The 23538-nt window shown below is 33.3% G+C and overlaps 2 protein-coding genes across 2 annotated transcripts; both read left to right on the top strand.

Annotated features, from left to right (window-relative positions):
• The first annotated feature begins 544 nt into the window (after positions 1 to 544).
• On the top strand, positions 545 to 6063 carry LOC132757235 (uncharacterized). The gene is made up of 4 exons (XM_060748448.1): positions 545 to 1892; positions 1993 to 4927; positions 5262 to 5402; positions 5549 to 6063. Exons 1-4 carry the CDS (start codon positions 545 to 547, stop codon positions 5724 to 5726), a joined length of 4602 nt encoding a protein of 1533 aa, XP_060604431.1. The 3' UTR covers positions 5727 to 6063.
• A 1055-nt stretch (positions 6064 to 7118) lies between these two features.
• Positions 7119 to 20706, top strand: LOC132757234 (von Willebrand factor D and EGF domain-containing protein-like). The gene is made up of 14 exons (XM_060748446.1): positions 7119 to 7127; positions 9773 to 9925; positions 10124 to 10141; positions 10368 to 10450; positions 13684 to 13747; positions 14122 to 14313; positions 14663 to 14877; positions 17125 to 17332; positions 17673 to 17819; positions 18045 to 18219; positions 18679 to 18866; positions 19087 to 19809; positions 19916 to 20048; positions 20204 to 20706. Exons 1-12 carry the CDS (start codon positions 7119 to 7121, stop codon positions 19378 to 19380), a joined length of 1746 nt encoding a protein of 581 aa, XP_060604429.1. The 3' UTR covers positions 19381 to 19809; positions 19916 to 20048; positions 20204 to 20706.
• Positions 20707 to 23538: the final 2832 nt, after the last annotated feature.

The raw sequence follows: 23538 nt of genomic DNA, 5'->3' as shown, positions 1-23538 counted from the left end.
TATCATTTTTATTTAAATAGAAACTGTTTATTTTTGGTATCTTGTTACAGTTTGCGACAACATACTTATTTGCTAGATACTCAAACTATCTTTTAGCATCTTTAGTTTTGTTGGCAATTGGTATACCTTTTAGTGAATAAGCATTTTGTATTGAAGTCAAAATACTTCTTTGTTTACATTTCGCTATCTTTACGACACATCACTTTATGTCCAGCGCTACCTTTTTCAGTTGTTATAAGATACTATCATGCGTTTTATCCATTTATCAAACACATGTTTGACATTTCTAAAGAATTTAAAAATATGGATTTTTGAGGCACAATGCGCCATGTACCATGTTTTTTGTTGTTGCTGTTGTTGTTGTTTTTGTAAGAATTTATTTTGTTCTTGCAAATTCTTCAATATATTTTCATAAATTAAGTAACATAGTGACTTACTGTAACAAATACCTCCATATAAAAAACATCAGCATTCAGTTAATAAACATCACCATACCAAATGACGAGCAATTATATATGTTCATCTTTTTTCTAATTGCAGAAAAATGAAAGCCAAGACACACCTTACACTTCAGAGATCAAAGAACCCCTACCGTAAAAGAAAAATAACAAGCCGTGTGACATTAAATCCTATCAAAAGTCCTTTTAAACAAACGCCACTGAAGTCACCTTACAAATCATATCCCACCAAAAGTTCCTTCAAACAAACGCCACTGAAGTCACCTTACAAATCACCTCTATATAAAGCATCGCCAGCGAACAAGAAAAGAAAGGTTGGATCATCGAGACGCCTATTCCAGGATAGTTGTTGTGCGTCAGACAATCAAAACAGTTATTTACAGTTACCAACTGTGACAACACATACAGGGCAAAACAATGTGAATACGGAAAATGAGATATTCACAATCAATGACGTGGCCAGTAACAACGACCTTACAGAATGTGTGGTTATTCAAACAGACTCCCGCGAAAGGAAATGTGAATTAATGTCCTCTTTTCAAGAAATACCACCTGAATATACAGCCTATCCACTCACACATCTAAATGCCAATGACGAAAATAACACTCCTAAATCAAACTGTCAAAATACCGAAAAGAATGAACTTTTAAAAAATGAACAAAAAATTGAAGAGATGAAACAAATACTGCCAGAAGTTATGAATGAATTGGCCAGTCATGGTAACCTTGACGAATCTATTCTGTTATTTTTTCGTCAAGTTAAAAATCATAAATTTCCACTTACTAACATTGCTTTCCAGCTCTGGTTAGAGGTAGTCAAGTGGCATGAAAACAAATCAACAACAAATATGAGGTACACAGACATCACAAAAATGTTTTGGAAACTTGGATGGAGAGCTTTCGGAGAAAGATTCATCAACTTCATGGGAGGGTTCAAGAGCCATGGAAATCTTATACAAAGAACGGACCAACCTGGTGAATATAGCCCAGAGAACTCAGAGGTGAATTTTGCAGTCCCTGATATTAAAGTTCTTCGACATTTTGATCTGTCAAATGTAGGTGAAGAAAGGCGGCCTGGTATATACAACGACATGATGACCTTCTTGGGTTCATCAATGGAACATCAGTCTACTTGTTTAACATTCGATGGTAAGAAATTGAAGATGGGCCTTACCGAAGATTCAGGTGATGTTGATCTGCTTGGACACGAAACTGATAAAACCTTATCAGAGAAAAAAAATTGTTTAACAGAACATATTCAAGAACTAAATGATATGCAAGCGAAACTAACTACGTTTGAAACTGATGTTTCAAGTATTGACGATCTACCTAACGATTCTAAAACTGATGTTTTAAACCTTCTGATCAAAACTATAAAGAGACTCTCCACTGATATATTTCAAGTACGAGAAATACGCAGGAAAAAAGAATACTGTAAAACAAAACTTATTGAAAGAGGAGGAGCCACACACTGGCGAAAAGGAAAATATGTCTATGCAATAAGTGCCATAATAGCGTTTTTTGCATGACTTAGACGAATTTCTTAACCTAGCATGTGATGTGCTCGAAGAAATAGAAGAGATAGTCGCATTCCTGAACAACCACAGCTTTGTGAGTTCCAACACAACAAACATTGAAAATCACCCAGATTATGTCGCAATACCCAAACAGAAAGAAGACATTAAAAGGCATGAACAAAATACAAGGCTTTTAAACCAAAGGACACCAGAATGGTTAGAACTAAGAAAAGCAGCGAAAGTAACCGGAAGTACCTTGTTTGCTGCTCTAGGTGGAGAAGGTCTTAAACGGCAACAGGATCACTTCGATAAAGTAATATGTGGTGTTCCAGAACTTGAACGGTCAGAAGAACAAAAGAAGGCCATGAATCACGGTGTTATAAATGAAATAAATGCCATAGCGACAGTTGTTGGGAAGGTATTGCCTGTCTTTGAACCTGATCTTAAATTCTATGAAGAAGGTTGCTCTACCGTTTTGACTGAAGATAGTGAAATATTCATGGTTGTGTCCCCCGATGGAAGTTTACGTATGAATGCCTCTTTTGAAACAACTAAAGTAGCCATTGAAATTAAGTGTCCATACTACAGTATCCACTCAAGATTTCCTCATAGATATCTCCTACAGTGTCTTTCTGAAATCGAGGTATTAGATGTTCCCTATCTTTTATTCGTTAGTTGGACACCTGAGGAAACCACAGTTTTCTCAGTACTTAGAGATCAACCACTCTTCCAAGATGCTATGAAGCTGGCATTGAAGATGTATGGAGAAGAAAATGTTAAAAAACCAACAAAGTACAGTGAAGAGCAGAAGGAATTAAAAAAGAAAATTGAAGAAAGAAGCAAGAGTGTCCAAATGATTGGACGTTTCAAATCCATAGTTCATTCAAACACTGAGCCGGACATGGAACCTTTTAAGTCAAGAAGTATATCAGTTCAGAAATTAGTTGCTACTATTCATGAAGTAAAAATTCTCACTGAAAATCACTACGAAATAAACAGAGAGCGGGCTTCTGAAGCAGTTGTATACTTACTGTGTGATCTTGACAGAAGTTGGGACAAAGAACGTGTTAAGTGGGCACCGGTAGCTTGGTTTCCCAAGGGTTACAGTTTAACCACAAAGACCATAAGAGACATCACAGAGGAGGTACATACATGTGCACACAACAATGGAATTCATGTCCCTTGTTCTTCATTTGATGGTCAATGGCATGGCATTGTTATTCGCTCAACGGATAATAAGCCGCTGACAATTTTACAGCTGCAAAAGGATGTTTGGAACTCCGTAATCAAAATGTCAAAATGTGACATAATCTCAGAGGTAAGAAAGTTAAATCGGACTCCTACTTGGAACAGAATAGAAGTTTCTAATGGCAACGAATCCAGCCATGAACCTAAAAAGCATATAATAGTAGCAACTTATCAAAAGATTTTCCCACAATATCGGAAAAATCAAACTTCTCGGATAGACGAGGACAAAAAGAAACAACAAGCCTCTACTGCTACCGATATTGAACCTCAACCCTCATTAGCAGAATCGATTCCACAACATGTTGCTGACACAAGTGATACATCTTGTGATGTATTGAAGATGACTTTGATAGAAGAAAGGGAAGAATTTGAAGCCTTTAGGTCAAACATAAGAGAAGACTTATGGGCCGAAAAAATGATCGAAGACCAAGATTGTTCTACAGTTGAACTTCAAATAGACAATGCAGCAACATCCAGCAGAAGTGAGACATTGACTAGAAGCAACGAAACATGTTCGAATGAAAACAAAAGTATAGCTGAGAACATCCCTTTACCAATTTTAACTTTGCAAGAAGATGACATGTCTTGCATTCTGTCAATGTTTAAGACGACAAAAGACAGCAACAAAAATTTCAAATGGGACAATGTAACATCATCAGATCTTTTGGCGAAGTTTAAGTCACTAAACGAACTGAAAACATTTCTAGACATAGAGTTAAAAGTCATTGTCCGATACTTAAGAAAGACAAAGGGTGTTAAAATCAAAGAATCAGTTACAAAGAAAACAAAGATTGCAGAATTGTCAAAACTGTTTGGGCTTGATGACGTAATTGGGAATTCTTGTGAGAATAGACGAGTTATCAAGCGTAGAGTTGACAGCTTAGCAAGTCTTGCTTTGAAAGTTATCACGAAGACACACTCAAAATACGAACTAAGTGTTTGGTTTTCAGAAAATCAATGGCAAGAAAAGTATCAGACTTGGGATATGGATATAAAGGATGTTACAATCAATGGAAACAAATGCACTTGGTTTTATAAACCTGACTATAGTAAAACAAGAAAACAGTTCGAAGTTCGCTGCATAGATTCAACACATCTGTTGACCCGGTCAAGGCAAAAGAGTTGTCGCGGAGGACTAGATGGTTATTCGAATGAGCCATGGCGGGCAGTAGCGGCAACAAAGAAGACGTTACTTACAAAAATCATGGTTGATGAGGTTATCGATCCAATGTCGGTCCAAATGGCAAAAACGCATTTCTCTGAGGAAGTGGAGAGTTTGATGCGATGTAACAATGATATAGGATGTGCAGATCTTTGCAGAGATATAAGGAACTGGTGGCAATCAGAGGACTGTCCTGGAATCCCTGCAAACGAACGAATCAAACTGCGAGAAGGTCTTAGAAATCGCTTGTTAAATTTTGCAAATTTTTCAAAATTTCCCCCAGCAACAGTTGCCATGAATGGTTGGCCTCTACAGCTATGGGAGGCAATGCTGGCAAACATTGACGCAAAAGCATTGCTTTATGGACTTTGTCATAGGGGTACATATAATGTTCGTTCCTTCAGTAGCATGATGGGCGAAACATTTTTCTCTGAGTTAGTTCTTCATGATAAGGCTGGAAAAGGAGCTGTCACATCAAAGGAGTTTGGTCGGTTCATAGGTGCAACTGTCGAAAAGGTCCAAGCTCGGCTCGATCCTAAGAGGTAAGTTATTTACAATTTCCCTCACTTCCAATAAAAACTTTAAAGCATAATGGATTTCTTGAATAATGTTATGATAATATAATATTAATACATTATCTTTTCTGAAAAAATGTTTCAATTGCCTATCGAAACAATTGCCCATCGATATTTGTTGACCAAATAAGGTCACCGTTCCTAATGTAGTAAATATCAATAATAATTAGGTATTGATATTATTGTCAAATATAAGCACATGTGTACAATAGCTATTTTGAAACCATACAGTTTTCAATCTACAGAATGTTTAACAAATATATTAAATGTATGTTGTTGTTTTTTTTGTTCAAAATTACAGAACCTTTGCCTACCGAACCAGTAAAAACAATGTCTATGACCTGGTGGAAGAATGCGAGACATTTCTGGGCGAGGCTGATGTGAAAAATTGCATACCCTGTGTTGCAGACAAATCCCTTCTTCCAAAGAAAATCATTCCCGAGTAAGTTGTAATATATATTTGATTGTTAATCTAGACCATATGATTTCCTCTCAAAATAAAGAAATTTTAACAACACAAACCCATAGGTTTTACTTTGCTTACATGTTTAATGTTTTAATATTTATAATTAAATTTTGTTTCACCAGGGACCATTCGTTTGATAAGGCAGGGAGAAAAAGGCTGAAAGGACGTAGCAAACCCGAAACAGTGTCATCTTCGAGGAATGCTGTACAAAGAGGTGCGCTTGGTGTTCGATGGGAACGTGCACGCAGAAATGAGGCAAAGATGCTACCTACAGACAGAATGGGTATTGATGGCAATTAGATAAAAGACATTGACATACGTTAATATATCAAACTTTCTATATCAAAGATGTGATTATCTAGTGTATAATTTCTTTCAATGCATTACATTTTTTATTTGTCATTTTACTATTTCACTTCTGTTCAGAAAGTGCATTTAAATAGAAAGTGAATATTTTGAGTTTAAGTGAAGAAAGTTTGATTAGAAATGTACATGTTTACTGTTTCATTGTGTTTAAGTGTCGAAAAAGTGATTCCTAACATAATTATTCATTCCTACAAGAAATGTCTATTTTATGTTTATTTTTTTCCGATCGACGACTTAATATGTAATTGCGAAATGTATAAGATAATACACCACATTGACATAACTATATCAATGTTATCTTTACAGTTTTCTAAGTATTTGCCAATAATACATGTAATATTTGTGATTTGCTTTTATTCTAGCTTCATACTGCAAAGTATATACATACACGCTAAAATACAAAAATGGAATAAATATTAAAAAACATATGAATTTTTATCACTTTTATTATTTAATTATCATTCTTAAAATATCACAGGTAGTAAAGTAATCACAGATTAAAATCATTGCTTAATCACAGATGAAGTGAACATGTCAACTGACAATAAAAAGTAAACATACAAAGAAAAAATAAAACATATAGACTTCTTTGTCCAATACAAAATTTAAAATAAATTATAACAAAAGATGAAAGTTGTGGCAATTTGTTGTTGATCGAAATGATGATGATGAACATGATGCTTGTGAACATGGTGTTGGTGGAGGCAGTGATGATGATGATAATGATGATGATGATGCTTGATTTTGTAAAAACGCACTATTTGCTGAGATCAATCCACATTAATGTTTGAATAAAAAGTACATGAAAAGTATGTAACACATGACAGATAGAAAAAATATCTTGGTAAAATGTGTAAAATGAAAGTATAATATATTGTTCCATTTACACAACATTTGACTAGAAAACGTAAACAATTGCCTTTTTGTAACCATGTTAACTAAAATTAGCTTGCATCGGATCTCCGATGTTAGTTTAAATAACTTAACAGTTCATAAAATGAATATTATAATACCCCCGCATACAGGTTTAATCAATGAAAGAAAACAATAAGGTAGAAAATTGACGTTTTCCTATTTCTAATTTAAATTTTGAATCATTTCAATAAATGAAGGACCAAGTAAAAACATATAAGCAAAATTCAGTCACCTGACGTTGACGGTCAATGTCATTTAAAGTTCAAGGTCATATCTAAATTATTCAACATGTCCGTTTGTCACAACTGTTGTTTTGTCTACGTATAAATCAAAATCGTATATAAATAAACTAATGACAATATAACCAAAATTCAATCGTTCGACCTTGACAATCAACGTCATTTAAAGCTCATGGCAAAGGTAAGCGCAACTTAATGATGTTTTATCCAAATATAAAGATAATCTATTGATTGTTTACTAAGTTACATCCTTTATAACAAAACATTGAAATTCAATAGTTTAAAGGTCAAGGTCATAGAGCCAAGGTAACTTTGAGTTTAATATACATGAAAGTCTAATCCTGAAGAACGTGTATCTTAATAAGAAGTTAATCCATTCAATGATAACAAGGCTAGTTACAGCAACAAAATCAATGATTTGACTTTCAAGGTCAAGGTCATGTATTAGTGAAAGTCAACTCTGGTTAACTTAAGGTCTATAATGTTAGCAAGTAGACTTAATGTTAGTTAGTCGTGCCAAGTTTGATCAAAATTGAGTGATGTTTGCAAAATTTACAAAATTGAATTGTTTCTTTGTGGATCTTGTTTACCGTATTTTAACGGTAATGTCGTTGATGGTTTTTCCTAAAACTAGTGTTGATTGTGATTGATTGATAAAGCTACGGTCGATTTTAGCGAAATTAAATGATTAAGCATTGACGGTCATTTATTCTTATGTCAATGACATACTTGAGTATAATGGCCAAGTATGAAAACAAAACGTTTGGAGAAATTAGCAGATTTTAGCAAAATTAAAGGAATTGACCTTGAAGGTCAATGGCATTTATGAATCTAAGTCAAATTTCTTATAAAAATCGCATGTAAATTACTTCTGTCAAGTTTAGTTAAAACGGACGGCCAGACGAACAACCTTAAAACTTTCCTTATGCGGGAGTTACATAAAACATGTCATAATGTCTCAAATTAAATCATATACTCTTATCACTTCTTCTGTTGGCATCTCTTTGAATGCTGGGCCAAATTAGGTCTGTGTGTGAACCTCTTCCCACATGGACATACATAGTTCTTCTCCCCGCTATGCATAGCCATGTGGTCCTCAAATTGTTTTTTCCGATGGATACTTGTATTGCAGATGTCACATGTGTACGCTGCCGACCCATGCACCTTTTGGTGAGCCCGCAAGTCGGCCCCCACTGCAAAAATGCTTCCACAGTGGCATACAAACTGCATTTCTTCCTTGTGCTTAGAACACCTGCAACATCACAAAATGAAAAGCACACTAAATTGAGATCATACGTTAAACTTTTCTTTGAATCATTTTTAAAGGCCCATTCAGCCTTGAATTTCGTTCTGTAGCAAGGAAAATATGTGTTTTATAATATTCCCATGTTGTATATGCTAATCGCATGAAGAAAAGAGCATTGAATGTGAAATAATTTGTTATAAATGTATCAAAATGTGAGTAAAGTGGTATTAAGTAATCTTTTGGAAAATGTAGCAGTACAACAAATACGTTTTTGAAAAATAAAAATGATATCATTTTGAGAATTAATGGATTTATGCTTCTTTGAGGAGCACATTTACTTTTATGCTGACGGTAATAAATGTAAATACAATCAAACACTATAGTTATTGATTCTTTGTTATGTATCTTATTTAACGAAGAAATAAATAATTTTAAAATACCTATGTCTGGTAATATTTGCTTTGCTGAAAAACAGCTTTCCGCAACATCTGTAGGGGGCATTACCAGCATGGGTTCTCTCGTGCGCCGATAGCCCGGATGCACTTTTGTATCCTTTTCCACATGTTTTGCATACAAAACGAAAGTCCATTCTGAAAACAATATAAAAAGTTAACTAAATTTTAGAGATTTAAAGGTCATTTACAACCCGTAATCTTCCTTATTTTAAAGATAAAAAAACACAAAAAAACATGATATATTATTTCACAAACTGTTATTCGTGAAATAAACATTTTACAATATTTCCAGCCACCAAATTCATGTTTTCTATTAAGGTTTCATAAACAGCAAACATTGATATTACTTCTTATATTTTCGATAACACAGTGCAAATTTAATACTTAAGCTTATGTACTAAGGTAACAAATTTCTTTGTAGCAGAAACTATGAGGTCAACATAAGGAGTGTATCGCATAATTCGCGACAACGGGGTCTTAAAACATGTACGAATAACCAATAAAGCATTCGTTCTATAGACAAAAAATGGAATATTTGATCTTGAATAATTGAAATCATTGTTTTCTATCCCTTCACATATAAACTCCAACTTTCTATTAATGTATATATGCTATTGGAAACTGTGCGTGAAACTTACTATTTTGTTTTCGTGCGACTTACTATCTAGAAATTGTTCGTTTTACTTACTATACACTTGAAAAGAACATTTGTAGGCTACAGACCTCCGAACAAAGTTTTATATGGACTTCTAGGATAATAGATGTCAATAAAATGATTGAATTGGCGTCTTAAGTGCAGAAAGAAAGCTTATTTTCATTTATTTTGGTACCAAATTATACCGCTTCGTGCGAATTACTATCGCTGCCTGTGCAATTTTCACACAATTCAAACAATGTTCTCAAAAACCACAAGACGTAGGACAATGCACTTTGTATTATCATTTGAAGAAAATTTGCGCGCATATGATGCGCTAGGTTTTGTTTGTATTTAAGAAACGTTTGTCACCTTAATTTAACATAATAAGGTACTTACCGGGGCTCAGCAGTCGCCATTTTCTCGTGGGCATTACTACAAAAAGTCACGTGATTCCCCCCCCGTGATTTAAAGATAACATTTTTGTACAGAGTTTAAAGAAAAATGAACAATGGACAAGTACCACACATAGGATAGTGTTGACAACTGCTGACAGCACATATGACGATGCAACAAAGTTCGACTTACAAGTATACGTAACAGACACTACCGGCCATGACAAACGAAGATCAGTCAGATCAGAGGTATGGTTTATTCCCGTCTTTAGGTTTATTTCATGGTACTGTTTAAAGATTAACCTAAACAAAATTGAATATTGTATTTAAAGGTCTTTATTTTAATATTTTGCTACAATATTTATTGATGGCTTTTTTGTCTAACAACTAGTACATTTGTCATATAGTTAATTACTATATTTTACTTGAATGTCTTTTTTGTTTCAGACTATAGGAGCCATTCATGTGAGTAAATTTATTTTTATTTTAAACGACGTCAGTTATTTAACATCAAGACGATCATAGAATGCTTATGAAGAAAAGAAACTGTATAAATTTCATATTAATCTTTCAACATTTCTTTAAAAGTAGGTCCTTATGTTCTTAATATAATATGCGATTTAAGGCACAAGAACATGTGTAATCATTTAACAGTTATTTTTAGAATGAAACAGTTTGATGTAATTTTCAGGTTAGAGTAACAGACAATTACAGACATCGGAACAAAAGATGTTACTCACACGTTGATCCACATATGAGAACAGTAGACGGATTGTAAGATAATATTTATGAATATTTATAAATGTTCTACAAAATATTTTAGAGGTTATATAAACTAAATTTACGAGGGGACTTCAATTCCGTAGAACTTGATATTTTTTTATATAATACAAGATATTGTTTTTACATTTTTTTTAAACCTGTGTTAGTTGCATGACAACGGCAATTTGGTCAACACGTAGATTTTGCTCTTACTTTTGTTCGATAATCTTTACCCATATGCAAATACGGAAAGCAAGAATATTGAGTGAAGATCAGTCATAAAGTTCATCACTAATGAGGGAATAAACGTCACAAAAATCCATCGCATTGTGGCTGATGTGTATAGTGATACGAGTAGTAACCCAAAGAATTTACAAAGGCAAAGAGCTCAGTAGAAAATAAACGTGGGCGAGATACCTGAGAATATTATGACATTAGGCCAGGTCGCCCTCCTGATTTCATTAGATAGGAGATAATTAAATGCTTAATGATCGTGCAATCACAGTTGTCGACCTTGCACCAAAATGTGTTTTTTTGTAATAGAAGTCTTTTCACATTAATCCATGAAGATTGTGTTTGGCATGTCAAAAGTATCTATCAGGTAGGTACCCAGATACTTGAACATGTGAGATCGTAATCAAAGGGTAGAGTTAAGTCCATAAATTTTCATTCTCGTTTTGTATAAGGAGATGAAACTTGGTAAATTCGCCACTGGGTCTGAGATATTATAAAAAGTCCCCTCAACCATCAGCTGGCAAAGTAATGGTCACTATGGAACTCTTAAGGGCTTATATTAATGGATAACAAGCCTGCTGCTGCTACTTCAGTTATAGGTGAATACCATGCCAATATCATTAAACAATTACGGTTTGCTTTTTATTTCTTGTTGATTTTCTTTTTCATATGTTTGCTAGTAATGAAAAGGAGAGTACAGCTAGCGCATGGTATCCTTCTGACAATGCCTCAGTGCACAATTAAAAATTGTATAAGCGGCTGTTAGTTAGTGCAATTTGAGCAATTAAGTCCCCCGCCATTTATTCCAGACCTTGCCCGAAGTGATAATAATCTGTTTTGAAATTTGAAGTCCCACTTGTGTGCATATTGCAAGATAATTATTACTCAAGGCTCGTTTTGTTTGGAAACGAAACAGACCACCTTCATTTCAAAGGCATAAACTGGTGGAAGAAAGGTTGATCAAATGCATTGAAGTAACGGGAGTTTCATTGAAAAATAATGTTTAATTTTTCCTCCTATCTGTATTTAAACCATGGTTTTACGTTCTTACTGAACTGTCCTCGTAAAATGTTTCCGAAGGTCATTTAAGCAATATGCCATATAGAAAAGTTGTATAAGAACATTTGTCTATTTAATTTTTGAATAATAAAAATTGAAAGGTTATGGGGAATGGAATGTCTGACATACCACAACATATAATGTTGATTAGTATTTAGTATTTATTGTATTAAGTATCATATGTGACAATAAACCACAACATAATTATATAAAGATTGCAAGTAAGTGTGAGATTTATTTAAAGCATATTTATATATAGCAGAAGATAAATGTTATTATTCATCATATAAACTTTTATACTAAACCACTTAAAACCCGATCAACTTATTGTTTTGTTTTGTATTCTGGTTTAAAAAATGTCCATTTTTTTTTCATCAACATTTGAAATATATACGGATAACGTGAACGTCGTTCAATAAATAATGAAACTTACTAAATAATTTCTTAATAGCGTAGGATATCATTCTTACCTTAATATAATCCTTCAAAGTAATATCCCTTGTGGTCAACGACCGATGTCCAGCGCTTCGGCAGGTGTTCTATTCCCGTTGCTAGGCAACCGCGCTCACATGCTCGACAAGGTCGTCGTAACGTATTCCTCTCATATGTTCCTTCAGCTTGGAAAATGAGTCATAGTCACATGGACTAATATCCGGGGAATAAGGTGTTTGAGCTAATATTTCTCATCCGTATGACTGAAAGAGTGACGTCACCCCCTCTACACCGTGTGCCGTTGCGTTGTCATGGCATGGAGGATTATTGGATTAGCCGCTAAAAGTTCAGGACGATTTTTTCGAATCGCTGGTCTTAGGTGTTTTTTAAGGTACTCCTCATAGTACTTGTCATTGACAGTTTGTCCATTTTGCACTTAATTACTTGTCAATACACCATGGATATCGTAGGCAAATATCATCAGCATCTTAAATTTTGACTGTACCCGTCTAAACTTTGCTGGCCTCGGAGAGTTAGGAGTATGCCACTCAGCCGATTGTCTTTTTAACTCTGGCTCATACAATCTTACCCAAGTTTCACCAATAGTCACAAGTCTTGATAAAAAGTCGCGAGAAAAATGGTTAGTAGCGATGTTCAAACGACGTTCTGCCTGCTCCGACGTCAAGCGATGTGGTACCCATCTTGCTGAAACCTTGCGCATTTTAAATGGTTTCGAATAATTGTATGAACCGACCCTACACTTATTTCCAGTTCCTGTGCCAATTCTTCACACGATATCCTTCTGTCATGATTTAAAAGCTTTTTTACCTGGACCGTACTATACAAGTCAGTAGCTGTAACATTTCTCCCTGGTCGATGGTTACCCTGCCGTCCTTGAATTCTATTACCCATCTAGTAACTTGTACATACGAAAGAGCATAGGTGCCACAAGCTTCCTGTAATGCATTGAATAACACTTTCGCGCTTTTGTTACGCTGAAATTTAATTTTGATGTAACTGCGCTGTTCCTGCGACGTGAACGCGGCTATGACGCTTTAAGTGACGTCAGTCAACGTCACGCTGTGATGACGTCACATAATATGACGTGATTAAACTCTGTGAAAAAATCGAAAATAGATTGACGCATAGTCATGTAAATTTTTATGGAATTCGAATCATTAGTTTAAAAGTTATTAAGATGGTTTCATTATCTATTGAATGACCCTCGTATGTGTTTTACAAAAGCAAGATTTCCTTGTGATTGAGATGTTGCTTTTGATGGTTAGGACAAAAGAATTGCAGTCACAGTGTATCCGTTCGTGATCGTAAGAGGCGATCCAATGTATTCAATGTATCACTAAGGTTTAGCAGGCGAGGTGGTTTTGAGCCAAGAGTTGCTCCCGAGCGTAGCCAAAATCATCTTTTCTGTTTCGGCACCAAATGACATATACTGTGTTGATGCGCCGTTAAACAAAACGAACAAACAAACAAAAGCAAGAATTCACTTATCTATTTTTCAGGAATTATGAAGCTCAGAAGGAAGGAAATTATACATTATACAGGAATATGAAATACCAAATAGAGGTTATAAAATTCAACATTGCTTAATGCATATAATTTTAACTCGGACAAATGTTTTTTTATTTGTTGAAAACGTTTGCAGTGGAGTTTATAACATAAGGTCTTAAACAATGTGTCATATATTTTCGATACCTGATAAAGACACAACACAGATTTAAAGATGGTTATTATACAAAGCATTTAAAACATGTAACCTTATGATCACTACTTTCGAAACATTTTTCTTTTCTTTCAATCTTAGTGTATTGAAAAGATAATGCTCAAACAATATAATACAAAAGGTTAAATTGAAAAGGGGAACAAATATACATACTTAGCATGAAGGTTAGTATGAAATAATTAAGCTTTGATAAACAATAGAATGAATATGTTTTCAGGTTCAACAGTCAGCTCAGTATTGTTCCCCTGGATCAAACAGCGGACCTGTATGTGCATGTGGAATAGCAATAGCTGTTGGAGCTGATACTTTCATCTTTAATAAATGTTATAACACCATTTTCAAGTTCGACTTAAAGTGCAATGAAGGTGGCCTTATTGATATCGACGAAATCCATTCCCATCGTTATAAGGTCTGTATATATTTTACAATAGGTGTAAGGAAAATAAATTCCATTATTAAACAAGACGGAAGAACATTAAACAAGGACTTTTCATTCACAATTAGTTAAATTACATACACAATTATATAAATATAAGCTACCTAGTAACACCGAAGTTGGAAAATCAACATTCTCTGTTAAATAAACAGTATTTTTACATAAAACAACCTCACTCATCTCGCTGACTGAAATTCATAGTTTCAATATATATTTTTTTGTTTTATCCATATCTACACTTACACAATTAAGTACCTTTCCTGTTACATTAGGATAAAAATTTCATTTCTTTATATAATATTCTCTGCGGTTAAATATATAGGTCAGAACGCCAATAGGTACCATTATCGACATAGCATTTCATGGATGGAGTAACACAATGAACATTGATATATACATGTCTGCTAAAGATTACGGCAATATTGATGGCTTATGCGGAACATTTGATGGCAACAGAAGTAACGATTTTCTTCACAGAGACAACAAAACCATTTCAAATGACAATAATCGGAGCTATCGCTTCGCAGATAGTTGGAGGTCAGAGTATAAATTTTTAAAGAGCCCTCAGTTCAGTTGCTATTGCAACGTTTAGAAAAAAAATGGAATATTTTGTATTAAAATAGGTGTCTTATTAACAGATACTTTTGAATGATGATTAACAAACTAGAGCCTTTTTCGAACGTAAGGGTATTTTCGTTTGTTTGTTCGTTTTTTGTTTTCAATTTTTCCCGTTTCGGGACATTCCTTAAGGATTCTGTTTCTCCTTTTAGGCAATATGTTTCCATTGGTAACTGTAATAATTATGTGTATTTTTCAAAGGTTAGCTTGACTGTTTTAACGTCATCAACAAACTTATTTGCTTATCTAAATGTCTTTTTAATGCTTAATGTTTTACTTGTTGGGTTTGGCAATTTTAACGTCATATGCGACTTCCTAGCTTTATTGCTTGCTAGAATAAGACCTCAGGCGTACCTCCATATGACGGGGACTTGGGTAAACCCACCAGTTTTTCATAAAATGCATGTACATTGCATATGGATAGCTTCCTAACACAAATAAATCCAAAGCCTTTGGCGGATTTCAACCAACAATGTTACGGCAAATGGTTCAAAGTCAACGACCCGACCTGTTGATACATTTATCTTATAATCTTTGAATAGAATAGAAATGCATTTCTCCAAATGTTTTGATGAATTATTTGAAAAAAGATAACAAATTTATATCAGGGTTTATTTACTTTTTTCCGAGAAAATAAAGATATTGAAGAATAAGGATTTTCTGTAAATCCGCCAAGGAACGCAAGGATAAAACTTGGAAGTCAAATCCGCTTTTTATCAATGCTCTGAAGAAACGTTGGCGCATCCCGTAAATAAAAGCACAAGTATTCTTTTTCGTCAGCAGTTTAAAAATTAGGTATATTAAGAATTTAACGTTCCTGTGCGGTTTTTTTAAGTAAGGACCCAAATTTATCTTTAAGTATAATAAGATATGTCTGACAGTGTATATTGACAGGTATCAACGGTTTTAAGGTGTTATGACCCGAACCGCTAAGCGAGTTTTATATTGCAGACATCCGTTTACACACGGCAATATAATATCTTCATAATGAATTTAAAATACAACATAATTATTAGAATTACCATATATGAAGAAAAAAACAAAAATTACTTCATAATTTGACAGCAGCTGTGTACAAAAATCATATTAACTTTGCAATAATCAGATAAATTTGCAGCTCTGGTTATACATACAAAAAACTGTTTATATAGAACCATAAAACCGTCATAAAGCATTATATCCGAAAATATTAACGTTAAGATTATGAAATGAAAGGCAACATTCAAACGTGCCATATAATAATTTATTATATGATCTAAATATAGCTGCAATCTCATTGGTCCAAACAGTAGTCAACAGAACTTTTTATAAAATCATATTCACTGGATATAGTATCATATTCACTGGCTGAAGTCTAAAAATAGATTGAGACTCATATTCAATGATCACACACCGTAGACTGTTAATTCCGCGTGTTAGTTAAAATTAATTGTCGCTTTTTGTTCTTTATGGCATATTTCTCGATTAAAATATCATTACTTTACTATTATACTTAAAGGTGACTATAAACTTGAATTATTTTTGTATGCGCAGCGTTCGAGTAGTCATTGCACGCCTTACACGTGCGTGTTTTTTCCGGCGCATCAACGAGGCAAAATTTGTACATGTATATAAGGTTGTACTTGTTTGTGTGTGTGTGTGTTTTTTTAATCTCTTAGCCTATTCATATAATTAAACAATTATTGACTAGTAAGCCATTGAATATGATGTGATATTCACCGGCAGAAAGTCATATTGACCTCTGCTATCGCCTCGGTCAATATGTCATCTGCCAAAGAATATCACATCATATTCAATAGCTCACTAGTCAATAACCGTATAATAAAGATGCATTCAAGCTGGTGCATGTGAAGCAATATATACTGAAACAATATTGTTTGAGCTTATAGTCTTAGTTTATACTACATTAGTGTTTTAATATGGATAGATTCCTTGATGTATTGCTTAAACATTTTTGCGAACCTTGAATTTTGTTAATTTACTAGTTCTTGGTTGGGGAGCACGAACAAAACTGATAACATTACAAATTTTGTTCGCGTAAGCAAACCGGGCCGGCAACATTTTCAACTTTTTCAAAATTTCCATCAGCCGTTTTTTGTGTGCTTGAGGGATTTCGTTTTTTCTCTACTTTCTTATCTACGAACTCTGATCTATTTAATGCATCAGATTGTCGGACGAAGAAAACTTGTTTAAAAATGATGCACGCTTGCTGACACCGTGGAACACACACATGAACGGGAAAGCAAACCAGCCTTGTAACAGACCAAATTCTATAACAAAGAGGAAATGTAAGATTAATCGTAGAAAAAGACGAGCAACTCAAATTTCCGTACAACACAAACTTAGGAGCCGAACGTCTGTATCCCGAGAAAGAGTAAGTCCTAAATTATTTTTAGCTTAACATGATCATACAAATTTGATAAATTGTCGTTCGTTTTATGAATTCAAAACACATTGTAGTCTATCATCTGCTGAGTCCTGTGCTATAAGAGGCATAGAAAGTGGACTTATTTACTACTGCCGTCCATGACTAGGCCCAATCACAAGTACCTGAAATATATACAATTGTACTATTTTGCGCGTTCTTAAGGCATTACTTTCTAGTTCTTACCGCTTTTCATCTTATTACTCGTTACAAAAACTGTACAAAAATATTAAACTGCTTTCATCATATCAATTATTCTTCTTATCTTTGTCTTGTAAACATTTACCAGAGGAGCACAGACAGTTTCACAGAAGAAGAAGCATTTGCACTGTGTAACAGCTCCATTTACAATACTCCAGCAGTTATGGAGTTTCCAGACTACCTTGCTGAAGAAGACCCAGACATAATTGTTGAACAGTGTGTTTATGATTTGACTGTGAGTTGCTTACAGCAGTATTTGCTTTTGCTTCAATTTAATACAGGAGTTTACAGAAGTAATATTTTAATTCATTGCAGTCATACTAAACCAGCATTACATGAAAAAAATTAAATGTCTTCTTTCATTACAAGGTAATTCAACTGAACAATTAACTATGATACATACAAAACCGTAATTACATTGCGAACAATGCAAAACAAGATATGTATTAATACATTTCAGCATGGGAACGACACGGGCTGGGTAGATGCACATGTCACTAATGTAAACAATGTTGCAGATACTGTTCTAAACCTCAATCCTGTATTTGTTGCAAATAATACAGACAAGGTTAACACCTTTCGTTTGCAAATTTGTTTGAACAATTGTAGTGGAAATGGTGAATGCCTTGAGACAGGTAAAAAATGAATTTTTCGCCAAAGATTTCAAATTAGTTACATGAAAAGCTAAATATCAATTGATTACTTACACTATCATATTTCATAAAAGTTTAGTTAATTATATAGAGCATGAACAATTTCGGACAGTTTTTATTCATTGCATGTTTAACAATACATTAAAGAGACTATTTAAAACATACATTTAATTTAGCATTTACGTTTAATTGATATTTTCATGTATAACATTTCATCATTTATTTCCTTTGTGTAAGACTTCATTTTCTGTCCTTGTTTTAAACTTTAACCATAAAGAGAGATGGGAGATTATTTAATTGATGCATCGTGAATATTTATTTATTAAGTATATATATTTTCTAATCTAAACAATTTGGTGATTATATTCCTAAAGATAGGGTTTATATATTTATTTTTCGAAGTACAATGTGTTCATATTAGTTGTTTTATCTATGCTTTAGGAGTGTGTGAATGCCATGGAACATTCTGTGGACCAGATTGTAGTGATGACATAAGAATACCTCCTGTAGTGTATGGTATAGAAGGAAACGGAATCTGTGAAATCACAGAAGAGGATGACTGTACTTGCTTCGAAATCAGATCTGACAACATGTTTGATGGTTTTATGTGTGACATAAGTAAACATAGGGTTTGTTTTCTTTTCTTTTCAACGCTTTTATCACAGGTGAATAAATAACCTGATAGATTTTTAAATATTATTGATCATTTAATAACATATAACAACAGAGCGTCTTTTGCAAATGGAGCTTTGAAAGAATATTGTTGTTCATTAAATCATAAAAAGACTACACACAGGATTTAATGTATGGTCTCACCAGATTATTAAACTTTTTTCATTATATATAAAGGTATATCTCAATGGTACTCGAGTTAAGATGGAACAATCTATTCATACTGGTTACTATGAGGATATTTTCACTGGCGAATGTTGCGCAACTGACAGTAGAAAAAGGCGATCTGAAGGAATCAACGATGATGGTCCCTTTGTTATCTCGTATGACATTTCTGTCAGCAATGATGGTGTGGCCTATGGTGAAATCAACACCGTCCTTGTCTATGATACTACATGCTTGACAAAGAATACAAGTCAAGGGAATATCATGATAGAATTGAGGGTGATGTTTTTGTTTCTATGTTTTTAGATATATTGAGAATTGTGTTTTATCTTGTCAGTATTCAAGAGATCCTCATTTCAGTAAAAACAAGCCTAATTATTTTATAGTCAACAAAATCTTAATTTGAAATCAACAATATATTTTGCCTTTGTCATGTCAGTTTATACTATCCATAACTTACTTAACCTCTGCGTGTTAGACCATATGAGCATCAAATATAAAGCAGTTTAATAATGATTGCACTTACACTTGAGCAAACACTACAGATTCTAGTCTGCAGTACTTTACTGTTTCAATAGCTTCAACTTGACGTTTTCTTGTGGTAAAATTTTATTTTATTTCTCCAATAGGATGGCTATTGCTTTATCGACGGAATGTGTGTAGTACGGTACATTTTGTCACCGGTTGCTTGTTTACTTTGTGACCCGGATTCAAACCTTTACAGATGGACGACTGGTAACTTCTCATTAATAATTGGAAAAGAGATAATTGTATTTCATACCAATTGATTAATCATGACAGAAAAAAATATTAAGCATTGATTGATTGATTGATATTTCAGGTACCTGTGTAGAGGGAGATTCACAAATGACTATAGGAATGATTATAGGAATCACTATTGGATGTGCTGTTCTTGTTGTTGCCTCAGTTCTTCTTTGTTACTTCGTGTGTTGCAAAGGGTCATATAAGAAACGGTAATTACATGTTTTGATAATAAATCCTTTCTTATTTAAATATCTCCTTTGAGGTCAGTACGTAATTGCCTTTTAATGTTTAAAATGTTGCTGTTTCCGTGTAATACTGGCCTTTAAATTGAATTTTTATTTAAATTTTTACTATTTCATTGTAGGCAAGTTCAAGACTCCAACGTATGTCTTCGAACGAAAGTATCAAGCATACGATATCTTCCCGAACCCGGGAATACATCGTTTATGTATAACAAACACAAACTGTGAGTTAAAAAAATATGAACAGATGCTGTGAAGAATTGAACAGTTGGAGATTTTAAACAGGTGGATATTTTAATGTGTCGTCGTTGTTTGTTGATTATATATCATAACAGTTAATCTCATTTTTAAATGTTCTCTATGATAAAGTTCTTCCGATCCTACAAATAACAGATGAAAATTGAAAGGTCTTGTCATGGCAAAATAAAAATCCTGAGCAATTAATTAAAACATTGATATAGCTCTTAGTTTATGTCTTAGAATAACAAGTTTTCTGAAATTGCAAAAGCAAAAGCAAACTAAACGTGCATTTTTATAAAATAAAATTAATATAGAAAAACAGAACATATTATCTTTGAAACATAGTTATAAAAACAACAATTTAGTTTTTATCATGCACGGACAATTCTAAATTCTAATTTTGTCAAGAATCTGAGTGACAAAAGGCAAACAGAGACTTTAATGATACAGCTAGATTACAATTCTATTTTTAAATATCCTTAGGCGTACTCTGACTTAACAGGAAACTATTTCATGAATTTATTTGTGTTATGTTTATTATATCTAATAATAGTATATTAACAGACATTGTTGTATATGCTAACATCTTTTGCACAGTATATTATACTGATTATGTGTTTAAAAACTTAAAATAACATATAACCTATTACTTTTTGTACATTTATTGTTAAATATAGCCTCGTTAGCTTAGATTATAATATTACACATGTAACCGTTACATTATAACAGATTCCATTTACCCATTCAAAAATTAAAATGTTTAGATCGTGTTTCATGTTTGTGTTTACTTTTGATATTGCTGAGTAATAATGACATTTAAACCTGAAAACGGGCTTTATTTTGTTTAGGAGTCCGGGAAACAAACGACTTTATCCCGTTTTCAGGACTAAACTAGGCAGTACTTCAAACGTTTTTTTTTTAAATAATATGTAGTACCAAAGCCAATTATTTACGCGCTATATTAATTGTTGATATTCAACGATATCTTAAAATAAAAACATATTTTACCTTCGAATCGACAGGATGTTTACACGAAAGAACAGTCCGATTGGGAGTATTTTGCAGGTGCACGATGACGTAGTATCCTTACTTTGAAGTTACTGGCTTATTTCCTAAATTATACTACATGTTGATTTCAGCTGAAAAAATGTACTAAATACAGGTCAATTTATATAGGCTTAGTTAGTTGTCGTTAGTATGGCAACACAGTTAAATCGGATTTATTTTGTAAAGAGCTGTTGATTTTTTCCAAAATGTTGTAAACTTGCAGGCCGAGCCAAAATGATAAAGATCTTCTTTTTCTCAAGCTTTCAATATAAAAATGAAAACAACTCTCATTCTTATGTTTTCTTATTGTGACAATAAAGCCCAAAGCATCAGAAGAAATTTGTTTCATATAGATATGTTGGCAGTATTTTTTTATCTCTTAAAGCAAAACTAGATTAAATAAACCATGCACTGTTATTAAAAAAAACAACATAAGTAACAATGATTGTAGCTAAAAAACCCATACCACCAGTATGGCACGATGATTTAATTAAGGAAGCAAAAGGAAAGTGGTAGGAATGCCAGAGAGCAATATTGTTTTTTTAAGCATACATGCTAAGATTAATTGTCCAAACAAAAACTTAATAGTTGGTATTAAGTCACTTTTAGTCTTATTTTCAATGTTTATGATATTAAGTTTCATACTGTGTGTTGATGGATGATGCAAAGTGTAACTTCAGCCTTAACAAAAGTTTATTCCTCATCATTTCTTTGACGGTATACCAAGGCATCTGAATATTTCTTCCTGCACGAACAAATTGATGATTAGTCGAAATCTGATGAATCCGGAAAAAAATACACCATAAGGAAACAATACCGGCCAAATAAATGTTGCATTTGCTGTTGCATCTTATAAACAAAGTCAACTTTGTACTTTGCAATTTCAGAAGTTTTTTTGTAAATTAAACTATGTTGTCATGTTCCCATTAAAATTCCAAGTCATACAATATCTTTGTTCGTTTCTTGTTATTTGTTGTATTATTTTAGATATTTCTTCATTTCCGTTGAATAACTAATGTTGGAATAAGCCATCCTCATGTTATCATTTTGAAAAGTATACCGGTAGCGGTTTAAAAAGCGAGAAATCAGTATTAGCATTATCAAAGTTCAAGTCAAAGATAACTGACAAATCGTATTTATCTGATAAAATTGTAATATGCATGCTTGTCTCCACCAGTGCAAGTTAACTCTGAAATGGTGTGTTCTTCCTCTGTAGTTCCTTGAACATTATAATGGGTATCATGATTAGTGTGTTCTCTAGTATTATTTTTGTCTCTTTTCCTTGCACTGGTTTGTTCAATTTGTTTGCCCAAGCTATATGTGAATCTTTCATATTTTCATTTAAGCATTGTCTATGTTCTCTACATTAATTTTATCGTGTCCTGGTGCACTTGACGCATTTATGTATAGATTGTCAACCTTATATTGAGATATAATTCTCGTTTTCACCTTTGCCACCGTCTCTGCATTCACCATTAATGGGTCCTTCATTGTAGTATACAGCTTCAGTAACCACGAGTTTTTGTTGTAAAGAAGTTTTTCTGAAGTTAAAATGGTTATCAGAAACGAATACATTTTCCTTCATTAAGAAGGCCAAGCATGAGTTTAATAACGTTTGAATAATGGTTTATAAACATGTTAGATGCTTATCACCTTGCGAAAGTATGTGAAATGTTAAATTATTTGTCAGAAAAGAGGCAAAACGTTAACAAAGCAGTATTTTAGCTTCCATACAAAATGCTTATACACCATAACCGTACTTATTATCAAAGACCAACAGAAACAAAAGATGGTTCAACTTTTTGGTCTATAAGTTAATTTTTGGAAACAATATCCGGATTTCAAAAATAAAATTTTTTATTTATATAATAATTATATATATATAAAGCTAATGAGAAATAGAAATAAAATTATTTCTGAGGCAGAATAAGCATTTAAAATTGAAGGCATATTTGTGCGTGAAGTACTTACGACATCTACATTTCCACGTGTATCATTTCTCTTGCCACAAACGATCTGAATAAAGGCATATTTTGCCTCAGAAACAAATAAATCGTTCTATCTAAAGAATGGGAAAATATAATTTTTATATTGTTTAAATCATGCTTTAAGGGCATGTTAGATGCTCATCACTGCGATATAGCCAAACAATATTTGCAAAAATACCCAT

This window comes from Ruditapes philippinarum, unplaced genomic scaffold, assembly GCF_026571515.1.
Source record: "Ruditapes philippinarum isolate M1 unplaced genomic scaffold, ASM2657151v2 ctg1240_1_1_1_1, whole genome shotgun sequence".
In the NCBI taxonomy this organism is placed as follows: domain Eukaryota; kingdom Metazoa; phylum Mollusca; class Bivalvia; order Venerida; family Veneridae; genus Ruditapes; species Ruditapes philippinarum.
The sequence above is the reverse complement of the archived record's forward strand: the minus strand, read 5'-3'. Positions and strand labels throughout refer to the sequence as shown.